Below are 14,343 nucleotides of genomic sequence, written 5' to 3'. Positions count from 1 at the left end.
CATTCCTTTGTTATGTTAAGGGTAAAGTAAACCATTGTTGTGCCTTTAGCTAGGAGCAACTGGAGGGTGTCATCTGAAAATCTGACCAAGGCCTTGCCATTCATTCTGCAGCATATTAATACATGAAACTGGAAGCAATATTTAAATTGGAATTGAATGAATGCAGCTTCTGTTTAACAGCTGTGTTCATACTTTTAATAGTAGCCTGGGAATTCAAGTGTTAATTGCATAGTTAGATTGGATTACATCCTGCTGCGAGTCTGAACCACTGATCAGCCCATAAATCTTATTTTAATAAGGTTCATCAATTAAAAGCTTCCAGGACTTTTTCTTGTTTCTGACTTCCAGTAGCGCTATCTGCTATGGTGTGCCGAGCATCGACTGTACAGTGCTTTCCATTGAATATAGTCTCAGTATTTGAGAGGAATCAATGTAATTGTGAAACTTGTATTTGTTAAGCAGATTCAATAGTGATGAGAATAGGTAAAACAAGCTGTGCTTGTATCTTGCTGTTTAGCATGAACCATTTAGAAGAGTGATGAAGTAAGAGATGTAAGGTCAATTAACTGTTACATAACACACAAGGGATAAAACTTTTATACACTGTTAGACTGATATTTGTTGCACAGTTTTTGCACATGATGAACTAGTTACAAAAATTTAAAAGAACAATGAATTGGTTAAATTAGTTCTGTGCTTGTTTAAGCTTATGCGAAATTGTGATTTTATTATTCAGTCTTTTTTTCTTTTTTAAATACACTTTATTATATAACTGTGTTGTTAAAATTTTGATTGACATTAAACATGGGGCAAGTTGACTGCAACGCTTTTGATCATGTTCATTTTCTGTTTGAAATGTAATTCACTGAAGCAATATCAAAATGGCAGGTGCTATTTGGATAGGGCACAGAATACTTTATCTGCAGGATCAAGCTGCAAGCCTATGATTAATTCATGGAATCGAGTTTCTGTTCCCTTTGGAATAAAGCCCATTACAATATTCTCAAATCCACCTCAATTACTGCAAGACGGATGGAAATACCAGAAAAATCTCCGGTGTTAATTTTGAGCATTTTCATTTAAATTTGTGTTTAGAACAGCTGCACAGAAGAACTATGATGAATCCTCATCTTAATCCTCATCATAGAACTATTGCAAAGACAGATGCTTCTTTATTGTCCATTTTCTATCCTATTGTCCTTTTAGTGAGATTACTGTATTGAAAATATTGTAGACTCATCACATACTTAAAACCTTGCAGTACGTTTCTTCCATATCAATTTACTCTCCATTCTTTCATTAGCATAGCTGTCACTCTGTACTGGACAAAGACATTTCAGAAGTCAGTCTGCAGTACTTTGATGCCCATTACCCATGGGAACTTTGACAACACTCTTTGACAAGAGAAAGGGAAGTCTGGTGCCATTTTCATTTTATCTCCACACTTACATTACAGCTATATCTACATCTACACAGAGATTAAAAGTGGAGAAATAGAATAATTGCACATTATCATTCCTACTCTAATATTTAAGTAATTTGAATTGGGCCACAATTTAAAGGTCAGCACATGAACTATAGAGCAGTTGTGTTTCCTACACCATTGGATGGAGCTGAATCATGGACCACCAACAGCAGGCACCTGAAATCCCTAGAACAATGCCACAAAAGATCCTTACACAAAGTTCTGAGAATCACTAACACCAGCGTACTGAAGGAGGCCTAAATGAACAGTGTCTCTACCATGATAAAGCAGCACCAACTCTGATGGATAGGTCATGTCATCTGAATGCGTAACTCACATCTTGTCAAACAGATCCCTTACTTCCATTTGAAGGAAGGTCAGTGAACCCCTGGTGGACAAAGGAAATGATTCAAAGATAACATCAAAATCAGCCAGAAGAAATTTGATATTACGTCTAAAAACTGGAAGGACATTGCACTCAATAGATATACCTGGAAGAAATCTGTTCAAGATAGAACTGCAGAGAGTGATCTCTGCTGTTTTACAGAGAACAAGCACCAGCTGCAAAAGGAGTGATAGTATTGGGTTTGCTGACCATGAAATGCGAAACTCAAATGAAGATCTTAAGCCCTTTCCAATTTAGATAGCTACAAGAACCCTCACTAAAGCTTGGTTATACTGTAACTACCCAATCTTCAAAGACTTCCCAAACACTTCCCTCTTTATCCTCCATTGCGAGTTTAGCTGCCAACACCCACTATTTGAGTAGGGGGTCCCCTGTCCCCACCAAACAGAAGATACTTCCAGTTAACATAGTTTATTTTAAACCCAGTTCATTTATCTTCAGTGTTACACACTTACATCCAAACAACATTCTTAAAACCCGTTTTAAACTCAGAGGATTTCTATCTTATAAAAGACTTGCGCATTCCAAACTATTTCTAAAATACAAAGGATTTCCAAAACACAGGAGCAATTCCTATCAGCTGAAAGGCATACCCAAAAACTGCAGATGAATCAGTGGTCTGTTGCAGCAATTGAAGGCAGGAGAATGGATTCTTATTCACCCCGTGTTTCTGTCATTCATCTTGATGTTGCTGGACCATTCCTAAAAAGCCTGGACTGCTCTATTTATTTAAACTGTTTCTCTGCCATGTGATATTTTTTCAGATACCTTGGAACAGAAACTGTCTAAAAGCTTCTGGGTACAAACAGTAAATGCTGTGAAGCTGACTCTTTAAGCTCACAGATCTTCTAACTATTAACAGATCAGCTAATATGCTAAATAATATCAATCTGGTCTGCAAGCTTCCTTGAACTAAACAGGTTCGCCAGTGTTGTCTAGTTTGAAACAAGCTGGATTGTCATACAATGTACCTCTTGAGCAATAAGCTGAGGTGCTGTGGGCCTGCAACTTTGCTCTATAGAAAGCACTTGTTTGCAAAGCTGTCCTTTTAACTTAAAACTGATTACTGCTTGCCATTCATGTTAAGAACTGAAGAATGGCTCCCATTTACAACAGGAAGCTAAACAAAGAGTATTGGTTGGAAGTTTAGCTTACTCAGAAACAATATTTTGACCGTGGCTAAAAAGAGGAGGACCCCTGCCCAGAGCAGTGAATATCTGTCACAAGACTGAACAAGCAAAAGATACATCCACTAACTACAGCCACCACTTACTCTTGCCCACATTGCATCAGAACATGTGGAAGCCTGGATTGGTCTTTACAGCATTTGAGGACCCCTTATCAGAACATCATACTTAATTCCAGTGATCCCACAACACCGCTGTGCTGTTATGTTCTATGTCCTTATTTTATTCCAGGAAAGGCCAACTTTAGGGATGGAAAAACAGAATAAATAAGAAGAAATCTAGAATTTGTAGGTCTGTTTGCTTTATTGGTTAATTCCGTAAACCCATCAAGCTATTTAATGTTGGGATTATACTCACGTATTTACTCAAAGATTTGCATAGAGCAAAATCTCTAGAGAATATTGGCGCCAGAAATATTAACTTAATTTGATATGCGTTTCTTGTTACTACTTCTACATTTTAGCAAGGAGGTGAATTTTTCACATCTTTTAAGACGTGATTAGATGAGCTAGCTAATACAGCAGGCTGCTATTGGATTAAGGTTGCAAGAAAATATCTCATAGATCTTCTCCTCATAAGTTATGTTCATTTCTGTCCTTTTTACTTTTTCAGTAATCTTTTAACCACCTACAGCTATCACTATCCTTTTTTCTGTTTACCTATGTGTCCAAACAGTGTATGTTTCTGCTCTGTTCATCCTCTCTCTGGCCAAGGGTAAGAATGACCTCCTATATCGCTGTTTGGAACAGTGCAGTCGTCTTAGTCTATTACTAAAAGTGCTCCTTGGTTCAGCCAAGGTGGAATGCTGAGGTTGAGAAACATTATCCAGAATTGTCAGGATTTACCGTAGGGTCTTTTCTTCTACCACAGCCTCCAGTGTGTCCCGTTTGACTCTTATAACAGAGCCAGCCTTCCTAATCAGTTTATTGAACCTGTTGGCATCACCTGTGTTGATGCCATTGTCCCAGCACTGCACCACATAGAAGACTGTACTCATGACAACAGACTGGTAGAATATGTGAAGGAGAGGCCTGCACACTCCAAAGGACCTCAATCCCCTCAGGAAGTAAAGGTGACTCTGGCCCTTCTTGAATACAGTCTCTGTGTTGGTGCTCCACTCAAGTCTGTTAACCAGGTGCACCCCCAGGTACTTGTTGGTCCTCGCCATTTCCACATCCTCACCATATCCACATCCTCACCGTTGGAGCAGTGCAGGCTTAGTCCATCACCATCTCCTTTGTCTTACTGATGTTGAACTCCTGAAGTTTTCATACCATAAATTAGCAACAAGTTTCCCACTCTATTTCATGCACAGACCTATAGCTTCTATTTTTTGTTTCACAAAACTCAAGAAAAAGCCTGTCACAGTAAATTGTTTGAAATGCATCGAGCTTCTTTTCAAATTGTTGCATTTAAGTTTTTCATTGTACTTGTGCATACATATACAGGGGTACCTGTGCACAGTAAAGCTTACTATCAAAATACACGTATGTCACCATATACAAATCTGAGATTCATTTTCTTGTGGGCATCCTTGATAAATCCATAATAGAATACTTACCATAATAGAACCAGTGAAAAACTGCATCACCCAGTGTGTAAAAGACAACAAATGTAAAAAGATACAAAGAAATAAAGCCACATGTACTACTTAGGGAGGGTTGAGGACAAAAGGTTCAACTTTAGTCTCATCCAACCACAAATCCTTCTTCCACATCTTTACAGTATTTACTAAGTGATGCTTTGTAAAGTCTTTAGGGGAAGGATAATGCTTTTTTTTAAGCAGTACGTGTGGCATAAATCTAGTACTGTGCATCAGCTAGGTAACACCATCCCCACTGTAAAGTATGATGGAGGTCGCATCATGCTGTGGGGATGCTTTTCAGCAGCAGGGATTGGAAATGTGGTCAGGAATGATGGGAAGATGAATGTTACTAAATACAGAGAGATCCTGGATCAAAACCTGCGAGCCTCTACCAAAAAGGTGAAATTGGTGAGGAAGTTTGTCTTTCAGCAGGGCAACAATGCAAAACATACTGCCAGAGCAACCATGGAGTGGCTTCAAATGAAGAAAATTGATGCCCTTGAGAGCCCTGACCTTAACCCAATCAAACATTTCTGGCAAGACCTCAAGATTGCTGTCCATTGCCATTTCTCAGCTAACCTGGCACAGCTTGAGAAATTTTGCAAGGAGGAATGTACCAAGCTATCCAGGATGAGTACTGGCTGTAATGACTGTGAGAGGCTGTAATGGCTGTGAGAGGCTGTAATAGCTGTAAGAGGTGGTTCAACTAAGTACTGAGCAAAGTGGCGGGGAGGGAGTGGTGAACATGTTTTGAGTTGTTGGCATTTCAGTTTTTGAATTTTAAGTTTTTCATACTCAACTGTGTGGGGGAAAGGGAGCACATGATTCACAAATAAAAAATCTCAGTCAAATTGATCAAAATCCCTGGTTGTTATACGCATTTATGCGAACTAACGGTTCATTGCCATTCACTGAAGAGTATTGAAAAATGAAGGCAAATTAGATAAACATTCAGTTGGCTAGGCAACATTTTAAAAAGGGAAACAATGTTAATGTTTCATGTTGAAGGCCTTTCATTGTTATTTTGAAGCTATGATTACAACCAGAGTGCTTTCTTTATGTTTGAAATGGCTTCCATGGATCTCCTACAGTAGTTTTGTGTTGTAGGTTCCTGCCCTTCTGCTCATGGGTCTTACCCAGGCTGTTTTTTGAATGGATATAAGCTTGAAATGGATTATGTAAGTGAGGCCCAATAGCTTAAATTTGCAGGCCTTTCACATGTGTTCAGAAGTTTTCCAATGTTATTTGCCCGTGCACCTTTCATGTGAGCACTGGGGCCTTAAAATGGGTGATAAAATGCAACTGTTATATTGTGATGTACAATACCTAGAGTACAAATTTATAACAAATTAGTAGCCAATGATAAGAGTGTCTTGCATTTCTCATTCTTCATTCTTTTTCTCTTAGGTTGGAACATTACGATTTTGTGGTACCACTGAATTTGCCAGTGGCCAGTGGGCAGGGATTGAGCTGGATGAACCTGAAGGGAAGAATGATGGAAGTATCTGTGGCATTCAGTACTTCAGCTGCCCTGTGAAATATGGTATTATCATCCCTTGTTTATTTTCTTAGAATAATTTTGAACAGTTATTTTCTGCTGAGCTTTCAATTGTATTCACTAATTGTTATCTTCCTGACTCTATTAATAGCAGATCTGAAATGGAAATGCATTGAATTTCATAGAGAAGTATAAGCAATGTGATCGGTCAGTTAGCCTAACATAGCTGCATGAATATTTTTAAGGGTATAATTCAAGATCAAATCATTAAGCATTTAGAAATGGAAAATGGTAAGGAATTTGTTGTTATAGGTAGATTGTGTTTAGCATTGTCATTCAGGGAAGAAAATCATTTGTATACTGAAGAATTATTGGCAGCTCTCTGTAATTTGGGTGAAGAATACACAGAGAATAATCTTACTTAGCTGCTAATGTTTAACCCTGCTGCATTTTGTGTACTGGACTTCTTGAATAAAGAAGATTGCAAAAGGTTTCTTTTGCCAGTCACTGATATCATTCAGAACTAAAATTGATAGATTTTTGGATATTGGAACAATTGTGGGTTATAAAGATAGTGCAGGAAAATGGTTCAAATTCAAATTCAGGTTTAATATCATTCAACCATATGTGAAACCAATGAATACAGTCAAACAAAACAGCATTAATCTGGGGCCAAGGTGCAAAACACAGTCATACACAGCACCAGGTACATATAGCACATAATAAGATAGCAAGTAAACATATAGTCACACAGAAAAAAAAAAGTTTTCCTGTTTTCCCTTGTGGAACATTTGAGAAGAAAATCTTCCCCTATAAAGTAGAAGATGGAATTTGTATCATTAGTTCTTTGCAGTTGTGTTTATTGGAAAGTATTTTGCTCAGGTGTTTTTTTTAACAGTTTATTGTTTCCTTTAAGGAATTTTTGCACCACTCTCCAAGGTTAGCAAAGTATCTACAGAAAAAAAGAGATTAACCAGGACTTCATCACATAAAACACCAACTCCTCTCCGATCTCAGAAAATAGACTTGTCACGTGTCACATCTAAGGTGAACACAGGTAGGTAAAAATTTGCTTTGGCAAATTACATTACAAATTACATTAATTTTTCCAAGAATTTGTTGTTTGTCTTCAGCTTGATGAAGATTATAATTTTTTTGTGACATTTTAATTTATTAGGTTGTAATCTGCTGGTCAGACAAGATTGAATTAATTTTTATGTCTTGTTTTTTCACCTATTCAAAATAAAATTTCTACAGTTAAAACAGATTTTAATATCTGACAGCTATCAAAAGAGAGAAGAATGCATATGGTGATAAGAGAGGAGCGCTTCCAAAGAATGAGTTTTAACAAAAATTACTAGTGGTATTTTCAGTGCCTGTAAAAGGTATCCTCACCCCTTGTAAGTTTCCATGTTTTATTGATTACAACATTGAATCACAGTGGATTTAACTTGGCTTTTTTGACACTGATCAACAGAAAAAGACTCATTCATGTCAGAGTGAAAACAGATCTCTACAAAGTGATCAAATTTAATTACAAATATAAAACACAAAATAATTGCATAAATATTCACCTCCTTTAATATGACACACCAAATTATCTTTGGTTTTAGAAGCCACATAATTGGTTAAATAGGGATCTGTTTGACCAGTATGCGGTCAAGGTGTTTCAATTGATAATAAAATACACCTGAATCTGGAAGGTCCAACTGTTGGAGAGTCGGTATCCGGTAAAAACTACACCATGAAGACAAAAGAACATTTCAAGCAACACCACAAAAAGTTTATTGAGAAGCACGAGCCAGGAGATAGACACAAGAACATTTCCTAGTTACTGAATATCCCTTGAAGTACAGTTAAGCCAAACGTCAAGAAATGGAAAGAATATGGCACAGCTGTAAATCTGCCTAGAGAATGCGAGTACAACAACTGTTGCCTGGGTGCATCACCAGTCGTAGCTTTATGGGAGAGTGGCAAAGAGAGAGCCACTGTTGAAAAAAACATACGTGAAATCTTGGCTGGAGTTTGCCCAAAGGCTTGTGGCAGACTTTGAAGTCAGCTGGAAGAAGGTTCTACGTTCTGATGAAACCTAAATTGAGCTTTTTGGCCATCAGACTAAACGCTATGTTTGGCCAAACATAAGCCAAACACCGCACATCATCAAAAACACACCATCCCTACTGTGAAACATGGTGGTAGCTGCTTCATGCTGTGTGGGGATGCTTCACTGCCGCAGGACCTGAAAGGCCTGTGAAGGTAGAGGGTAAAATGAATGCAACAAAATACAGGCAAATCCTGGAGGAAAACCTGATGCAGTCTGGTAGAGAACTGTGGCTTGGGAGAAGATTTGTTTTCCAGTAAGACTTAAAGCCAAAGCTACACCGGAATGACTTAAAAACAACAAAGTTAATGTCCTGGAGTGGCCAAGTCACAGTCCAGACCTCACTGAAATTGAGAATTTGTGGCTGGACTTGAAAGGGGATGTTCACTTACGATTCCCATGCAAACTGACAGAACTTGAGCAATTTTGTAAAGAAGAATGGGGAAAAATTGCAGTGTCCGGATGTGCAAAGCTGACAAAGATCTACCCAGACAGACTCAAGGCTGTAATTGCTGCCAATGGTGCATCTACTAAATACTGACTTGAAAGAGGTGAGTAATTATGCCATCAATTATTTTGTGTTTAATAAATTGTCATAATTTTAGACCAATTTGTAGAAATCAGTGTTCACTTTGACACGAAAGAGTCTTTTTCTGTTGATCAGTGTCAAAAAAGCCAAATTAAATCCACTATGATTCAGTGTTGTAAAACAATAAAATATGAAACTTCCAATGGGAGAGAGTGATTACTTTTTATAGTCACTGTATTATAAATACAGAAAATGCAGTAACCACTCTGCAGGTTTGGCAGCATCTGGGAAATGAGAGATCCAGATCTGATGAAGGGTCCTGGACCTGAAATGTTAACTACTTCTCTTTCCCTGTCACTGTCTGACCTGGTGTGTATTTCCAGCTGCTTACGTTTTTGTTTCAGATTTTGAGTGGAAATTCTCCACTGTGCTTAAGAGAAGTTTGATGACATGCTGAATCTGTGCAAACTTCTTAGAAAGTAGAAGTGCTGCCAAGCTGATGGTTGCAATCTCCTGATGAGGACTGGCTCATGAACCTCCAATTCCCTCCTCCTGCAGTCAATAATCAACTCATTGGTTTACTGATGTTAAGTGAAAGGTTATTGATGTGGCACCATTCAACCACATTTTAAATTTCCCTTCCATATGCTGATTTAAGAAAAGAAATTGAGAGCTTAGGAACTGGAAGGTACAGATGTTGATGGTGGAGTGCTTAAAATCAAATTTTAAAGTTGCCTATATTAACATCATCATAGAAAATTACAGAGATTTGGATGTAGAAATCCCATATGAAATTGAGCACAATGAGACAGAAAATCAATGCTTATTTGTCAGAGGTACAATCTCCGGCTCATGGTATGGCTGATGTATTTCCTGCTGACATTTTGGAGGCATTGCTGATAGTTTAGAGATTGAAAAGCAGCTACTTTTGGGCAGAGTAGGATAGTGTACTGAGCATTAATCCAGACACATGTTTGAATCACACTGTGGTAGCTGTGGAATGTAAATTCAAGATTAAATGAAAAATCTGGAATTTAAATGAAAACCTGAAACTACGAGATTGTCATTAGTAGCATCTAGTGATGCCCTTAAGGGAAGGAATTCTGCCATCCTTACCCATTCTGCCCAAGCATGACTCCAGACCCACCAATGTGCTTCATTCTCAACTGCCTCCTCAGCTCAGTAACAGTTTGCGATGAACAAGTACCACTGTGTCCAGTGAATTCCAGATTCTGCAACTGAACCAAGTACATGAATATCAAGAGTGTTACCTCTACTTTTACTGTTTCTGTTCCTAAAACTGTTAAACAGTACGTTATAATTGTGTTTCAACAACAATGCCTCCAAAATTGCAGGCTGAGGTTTTTATTTAGAAATATGTATTTGAAATACTCTAATGGTGTAACTTGTATGGGGACTGTTTATGTGCTACTGCTTGCCATTTATTCAATGCATGTTATTTGCAAAAAAAACTAGTTTATGTACTACTGGCAAGTGATTACTGGGCATAGACAGGAAATGATTCAAGGACGTGCTCAAAACCATCTTCTAGAAATACCACTATCTCCTGTCTTCAGAGAATCTCTGGCCCATGACCACTCTAAGGAGAGGAGGACTATTTTGGGATAGTACTGAGAACATCAGTGGCAAGATTTGGAAGCACACTAGACTGTGCATATGCAGTGGAATGACCCATTCACTTACCCTGCCTAATGGCCCCCAACAAATCCCTCTGTAGAAGTGTTGGTTGTTCCCTCGCTGGCTTCATTAGACAACTCAGAAAAACAACCTGGAAATAAGTCATCCTTGATCATGAGGAATTGTTTAAGAAGAAGACCTTACCACTTTGGGATCTGTTACCTATTCTTTGGAATCTGATCTCAATTTCTTATTAATTAATCGAAAGAATTGCTTGCAATTCTCCCAACCTGGAAGAACTTTTTAAACTAAGTGCAAAAGTAAAGCAACATTACCAAAAGTTTTAAAAAAAAGGATTTTAACATAAGCTGTTTGATCTTTAATGTTCCTCTGAAGAAATGATAAAAATAAATAAAGAAAATTTTGTTATTGCTATTGTTATTTTATTGGTGAATAAATTAACAATGATATGTTTGTTGTAAGAAAGCAGTAAAAACATGAGAGGGGAGAGAACATGATGGCTGTCATGAATAATTTGCGAGTGTAATTCTGCTGGGACAATTAAATAAACTGCTATGAGGATGAACAATTCTTGGATAACTGTCAGACCTTCAAATGTTGTATGTATTTTTTACATGCATTATGAAAGGAATTATTAGCATAGATAAAAAGTTAGTTTGATAGTCTCATCCGATTTATCAAAGGCAAATTTCTGTCCACTTAAATTATTTGAGTACTGGTATATCCTTTAATGTCTCAGTTTCTCCAGCTGTTTAATTATCTTATGTAAATTTTTATTTCTGAACTTTATTAAGTAAATCAAGAAACATTTGAAAATGTACTCATTGGTTCTCTTGTTAAAGGCACTTATACATAAATATCAACACAGTAATAAAATTATTGCTATAAATTTTAGTTTTAAGTTGTTTGGACTAAATGTCAAACTGGAATTGGAAATTTTGGAAGCCTGGAGGCTGTCTATTATTGTGCCTTTACTTAAGAAGAGCTGCAGTGAGAAGCCAGGGGACTAGCAGGCTGGTGAGCTAACATCTGTGATGGGAAAGTTACTAGAGGATTCTTTGAGACAGGATCTACCTGCTTTTGCAAAGCCAAGGACTGATTAGGGATAGTCAGCACGACTTTATACGTGGGAAATCGTATCTCCTTAAGTTGGTTGAAATTTTTGAAGAAGGTTGATGAAGGCAAAGCAGTCTACGTGGACTTTGGCAAGGCTTTTAATAAGGCTCTATATGGTAGGCTGATCCAGAATGTTGGATCACATGGGCTCCAGGATGAGCTAGACAGTTGGCTTCGTGGAAGGAACGAGAGTGGCTGTAGATGGTTATTTTTCATGCTGGAGGGCTGCGACCAGTAGTGAGCCATAAGGATTGGTGCTCAGTCCCCTCTTATTTGTCACTTTTATTAACAATTTGGATGACAATTTTGTTCACTCAGTTAGCTTGTGTATGGCACCAAAATTGGCCATGCAGTTGACAATGACAAGGGTTATCTCAATTTACAAGGGAACCTAGACCAGCACGAGAGATAGGCCAAGGAATAGCAAATAGAACTGTTGCATTTTGGTTAGCTAAACTAGGGCAGGACTTGCAGAGTACATGCCAGGGCCCTGGAGAGTGCTGTAGAACAGTGAGACCCAGGGGTACAAGTACATAGTTTCCTAATAATGGTAGTATAGGTGGATAGGGTTTTGAAGAAGGAATTTGGTATGCTTGCCGTTATTAGTCAAGGCATTGAATACAAGAGTTGGAATGCCATTTTACAACTGTACAGGACATTGTTGAGACTATGCTTACACCTTTGCTCCATTTGCCACAAAAAACATGATTTCCCAGTGGCTACCCATTTCAATTCAATTTCCCATTCCCATTCTGACATATTGGTCCATGCCTCCTCTACTGCCATGTTGAGACCACACTCAGGTTGGAGGAGCAACACTATATAGATCATTTGGTAGCCTCCAACCTGATGGCGTGAACATCGATTTTTCTATCTTGCAGTAATTTCTCCCCCTTCCCCTTTCTCTCTTTTTCCATTCCTCTTTCTGTTTCCTCTTTTAACCCTTTTCTTTTTCTCACCTACCCATCATCTCCATCTGGTGCCCTCTCTCCTTCCCTTTCTCCCATCATCCTTCTCCTCCTTTAGCCCTGGAAGAGCTGAAGCTGGTGGGTGGGTTGGGGAAGGGGGACTTAAGTAAGAAGTTGGGATATCCCCTCTCATCCTATTTCATTCCCCCCCCCCGCCCCCCACCTTCCCTCTCACCTGGTCTCACCTATCACCTGGCAGCTTGTACCCCTTTCTCTTTCCCTATCTTTTTATTCTGGATTCTGCCTCCTTCCTGATGAAGGGTCTCAGGTTAAAACATTGAATGTTTAATCTGCTGTATAGATGTTTCCTGACTTGCTAAATTGATCATACTGTTCAATTGTACATCAATCATACTAGTGCTCAAGAAGGGCAGGGTGAGCTGCCTCAGTGACTATCTCCCAGTATCTCTCACCTCGACTGTGATGAAGTACTTTAAAAGATTGGTCATGGCCAGAATTAACTCCTGAGCAAGGATCTGGATTTGCTGCAATTTGCTTACTGCCACAACAGGTCTACAGAGGTACAATCTCACTGGCTTGCCACTGGGCTTTGGACCACCTGGACAACAGCAATACCTAGGTCTGGCTGCTGTTTATTAATTACAGCTCAGTATTCAGCACTATCATCCACTCAGTACCTATCAAATGTATTAAAACCAGAGCCTCTATATCTGTCACTGTAATTGGATTCTTAACTTCCTCATCGGGAGACAACTGTCAGTACTGATTGGTGGTAACATCTCCCCTCAGCTACTCTCTCTAGATTCATGACTGTGTGGCTCGGCACAGCTCAAGTGCCACCTATTAATTCACCAATGACACCACTGCTGTTGGCAGAATTTCAGATGGTGAAGAAGATGTGTGCAGAACGAAATAGATAGGCTGGTCGAGTGGTGTCACAACAGCAACATTGCACTCAGTGTCAGCAAGACCAAGGAATTGACTCTGGACTTCAGGAAGGGGAAGTCAGAGAACACATACTAATCTCATTGAGTCATCAGTGGTGTAAAGAGTGAGCAGTTTCCTGGGTATCAACATCTCAGAGGACCTATTGTGGGCCCACCATATTGATATAATCATGATGAAGGCAGATTTGATATGTCACTAAAGACTCTAGCAAATTCCTGCAGATGTACTGTGGAAAGCATTCCAACTGGATGCACCACCACCTGATTTGGAGGTTCCAATGCACAGGATCGCAAAAAGCTTCAAAGGGTTATGGATTCGGCCAGCTCCATCACAGGCACGGGCCTCCACACCGTTGAGGACATCTTCAAAAGGTGGTGCTGCAAGAACGTGGCATCCATCATTGAGGACATTCACCATTTAGGATCTGCACACATCTTGTTACTATTATTAGGGAGGAAGTACACACTCAAATATTTTAGGAATAGCTCCTTCCTCTATGCCCTCAGATTTCTGAATGGTCCATGAGTACTATCCTCACTATTCCTCTTTTGCACTATTTATTTATTGTAACTTGTAGTTATGCCTGCACTGTACTGCTGCTACAAAACAAAAAAAATCATGACTAATATCAGTGAGAAAAATTCTGATTCTGATTCATTAAAAACTTTGACTCTAGCCAAACCAGAAGTCCAAGGCATTTGAAGAGTTGGTTAAAGTGGTTGATCATTACTGCCTTTTCCCCATTTCATGAGTGCAACAATATATGTTTAACTGCCAATTTTGGATTTAGATGAGATGTAGACTTTGAACTGGATTGCTGAACACTGGGGATACAAGTTTTGACAAGTTGCTGGGGGAGTATATAGTTTGTGTATTTAAAGATATGCAAACCCAAAGACAGTTGCCAATTGATATTATGT

At 38.7% G+C, this 14,343-nt stretch overlaps 1 protein-coding gene across 8 annotated transcripts in view; it reads left to right on the top strand.

The window, feature by feature from the left end:
• Positions 1–14,343, top strand: part of LOC134350427 (CAP-Gly domain-containing linker protein 4-like) — a 338,819-nt gene that overhangs the window by 175,485 nt on the left and 148,991 nt on the right. For all 8 annotated transcript variants that reach the window (XM_063055606.1, XM_063055612.1, XM_063055607.1 and 5 more), the window contains exons 8-9: positions 6,051–6,186; positions 7,058–7,198. In XM_063055606.1, coding sequence (XP_062911676.1) covers positions 6,051–6,186; positions 7,058–7,198 — 277 coding nt within the window. The remainder of the gene's footprint in view (positions 1–6,050; positions 6,187–7,057; positions 7,199–14,343) is intronic.

Source organism: Mobula hypostoma, chromosome 8 (assembly GCF_963921235.1).
Source record: "Mobula hypostoma chromosome 8, sMobHyp1.1, whole genome shotgun sequence".
In the NCBI taxonomy this organism is placed as follows: Eukaryota; Metazoa; Chordata; class Chondrichthyes; order Myliobatiformes; family Myliobatidae; genus Mobula; species Mobula hypostoma.
Note: the sequence above shows the minus strand (reverse complement) of the source record. Positions and strands in the feature narration are given on the sequence as shown.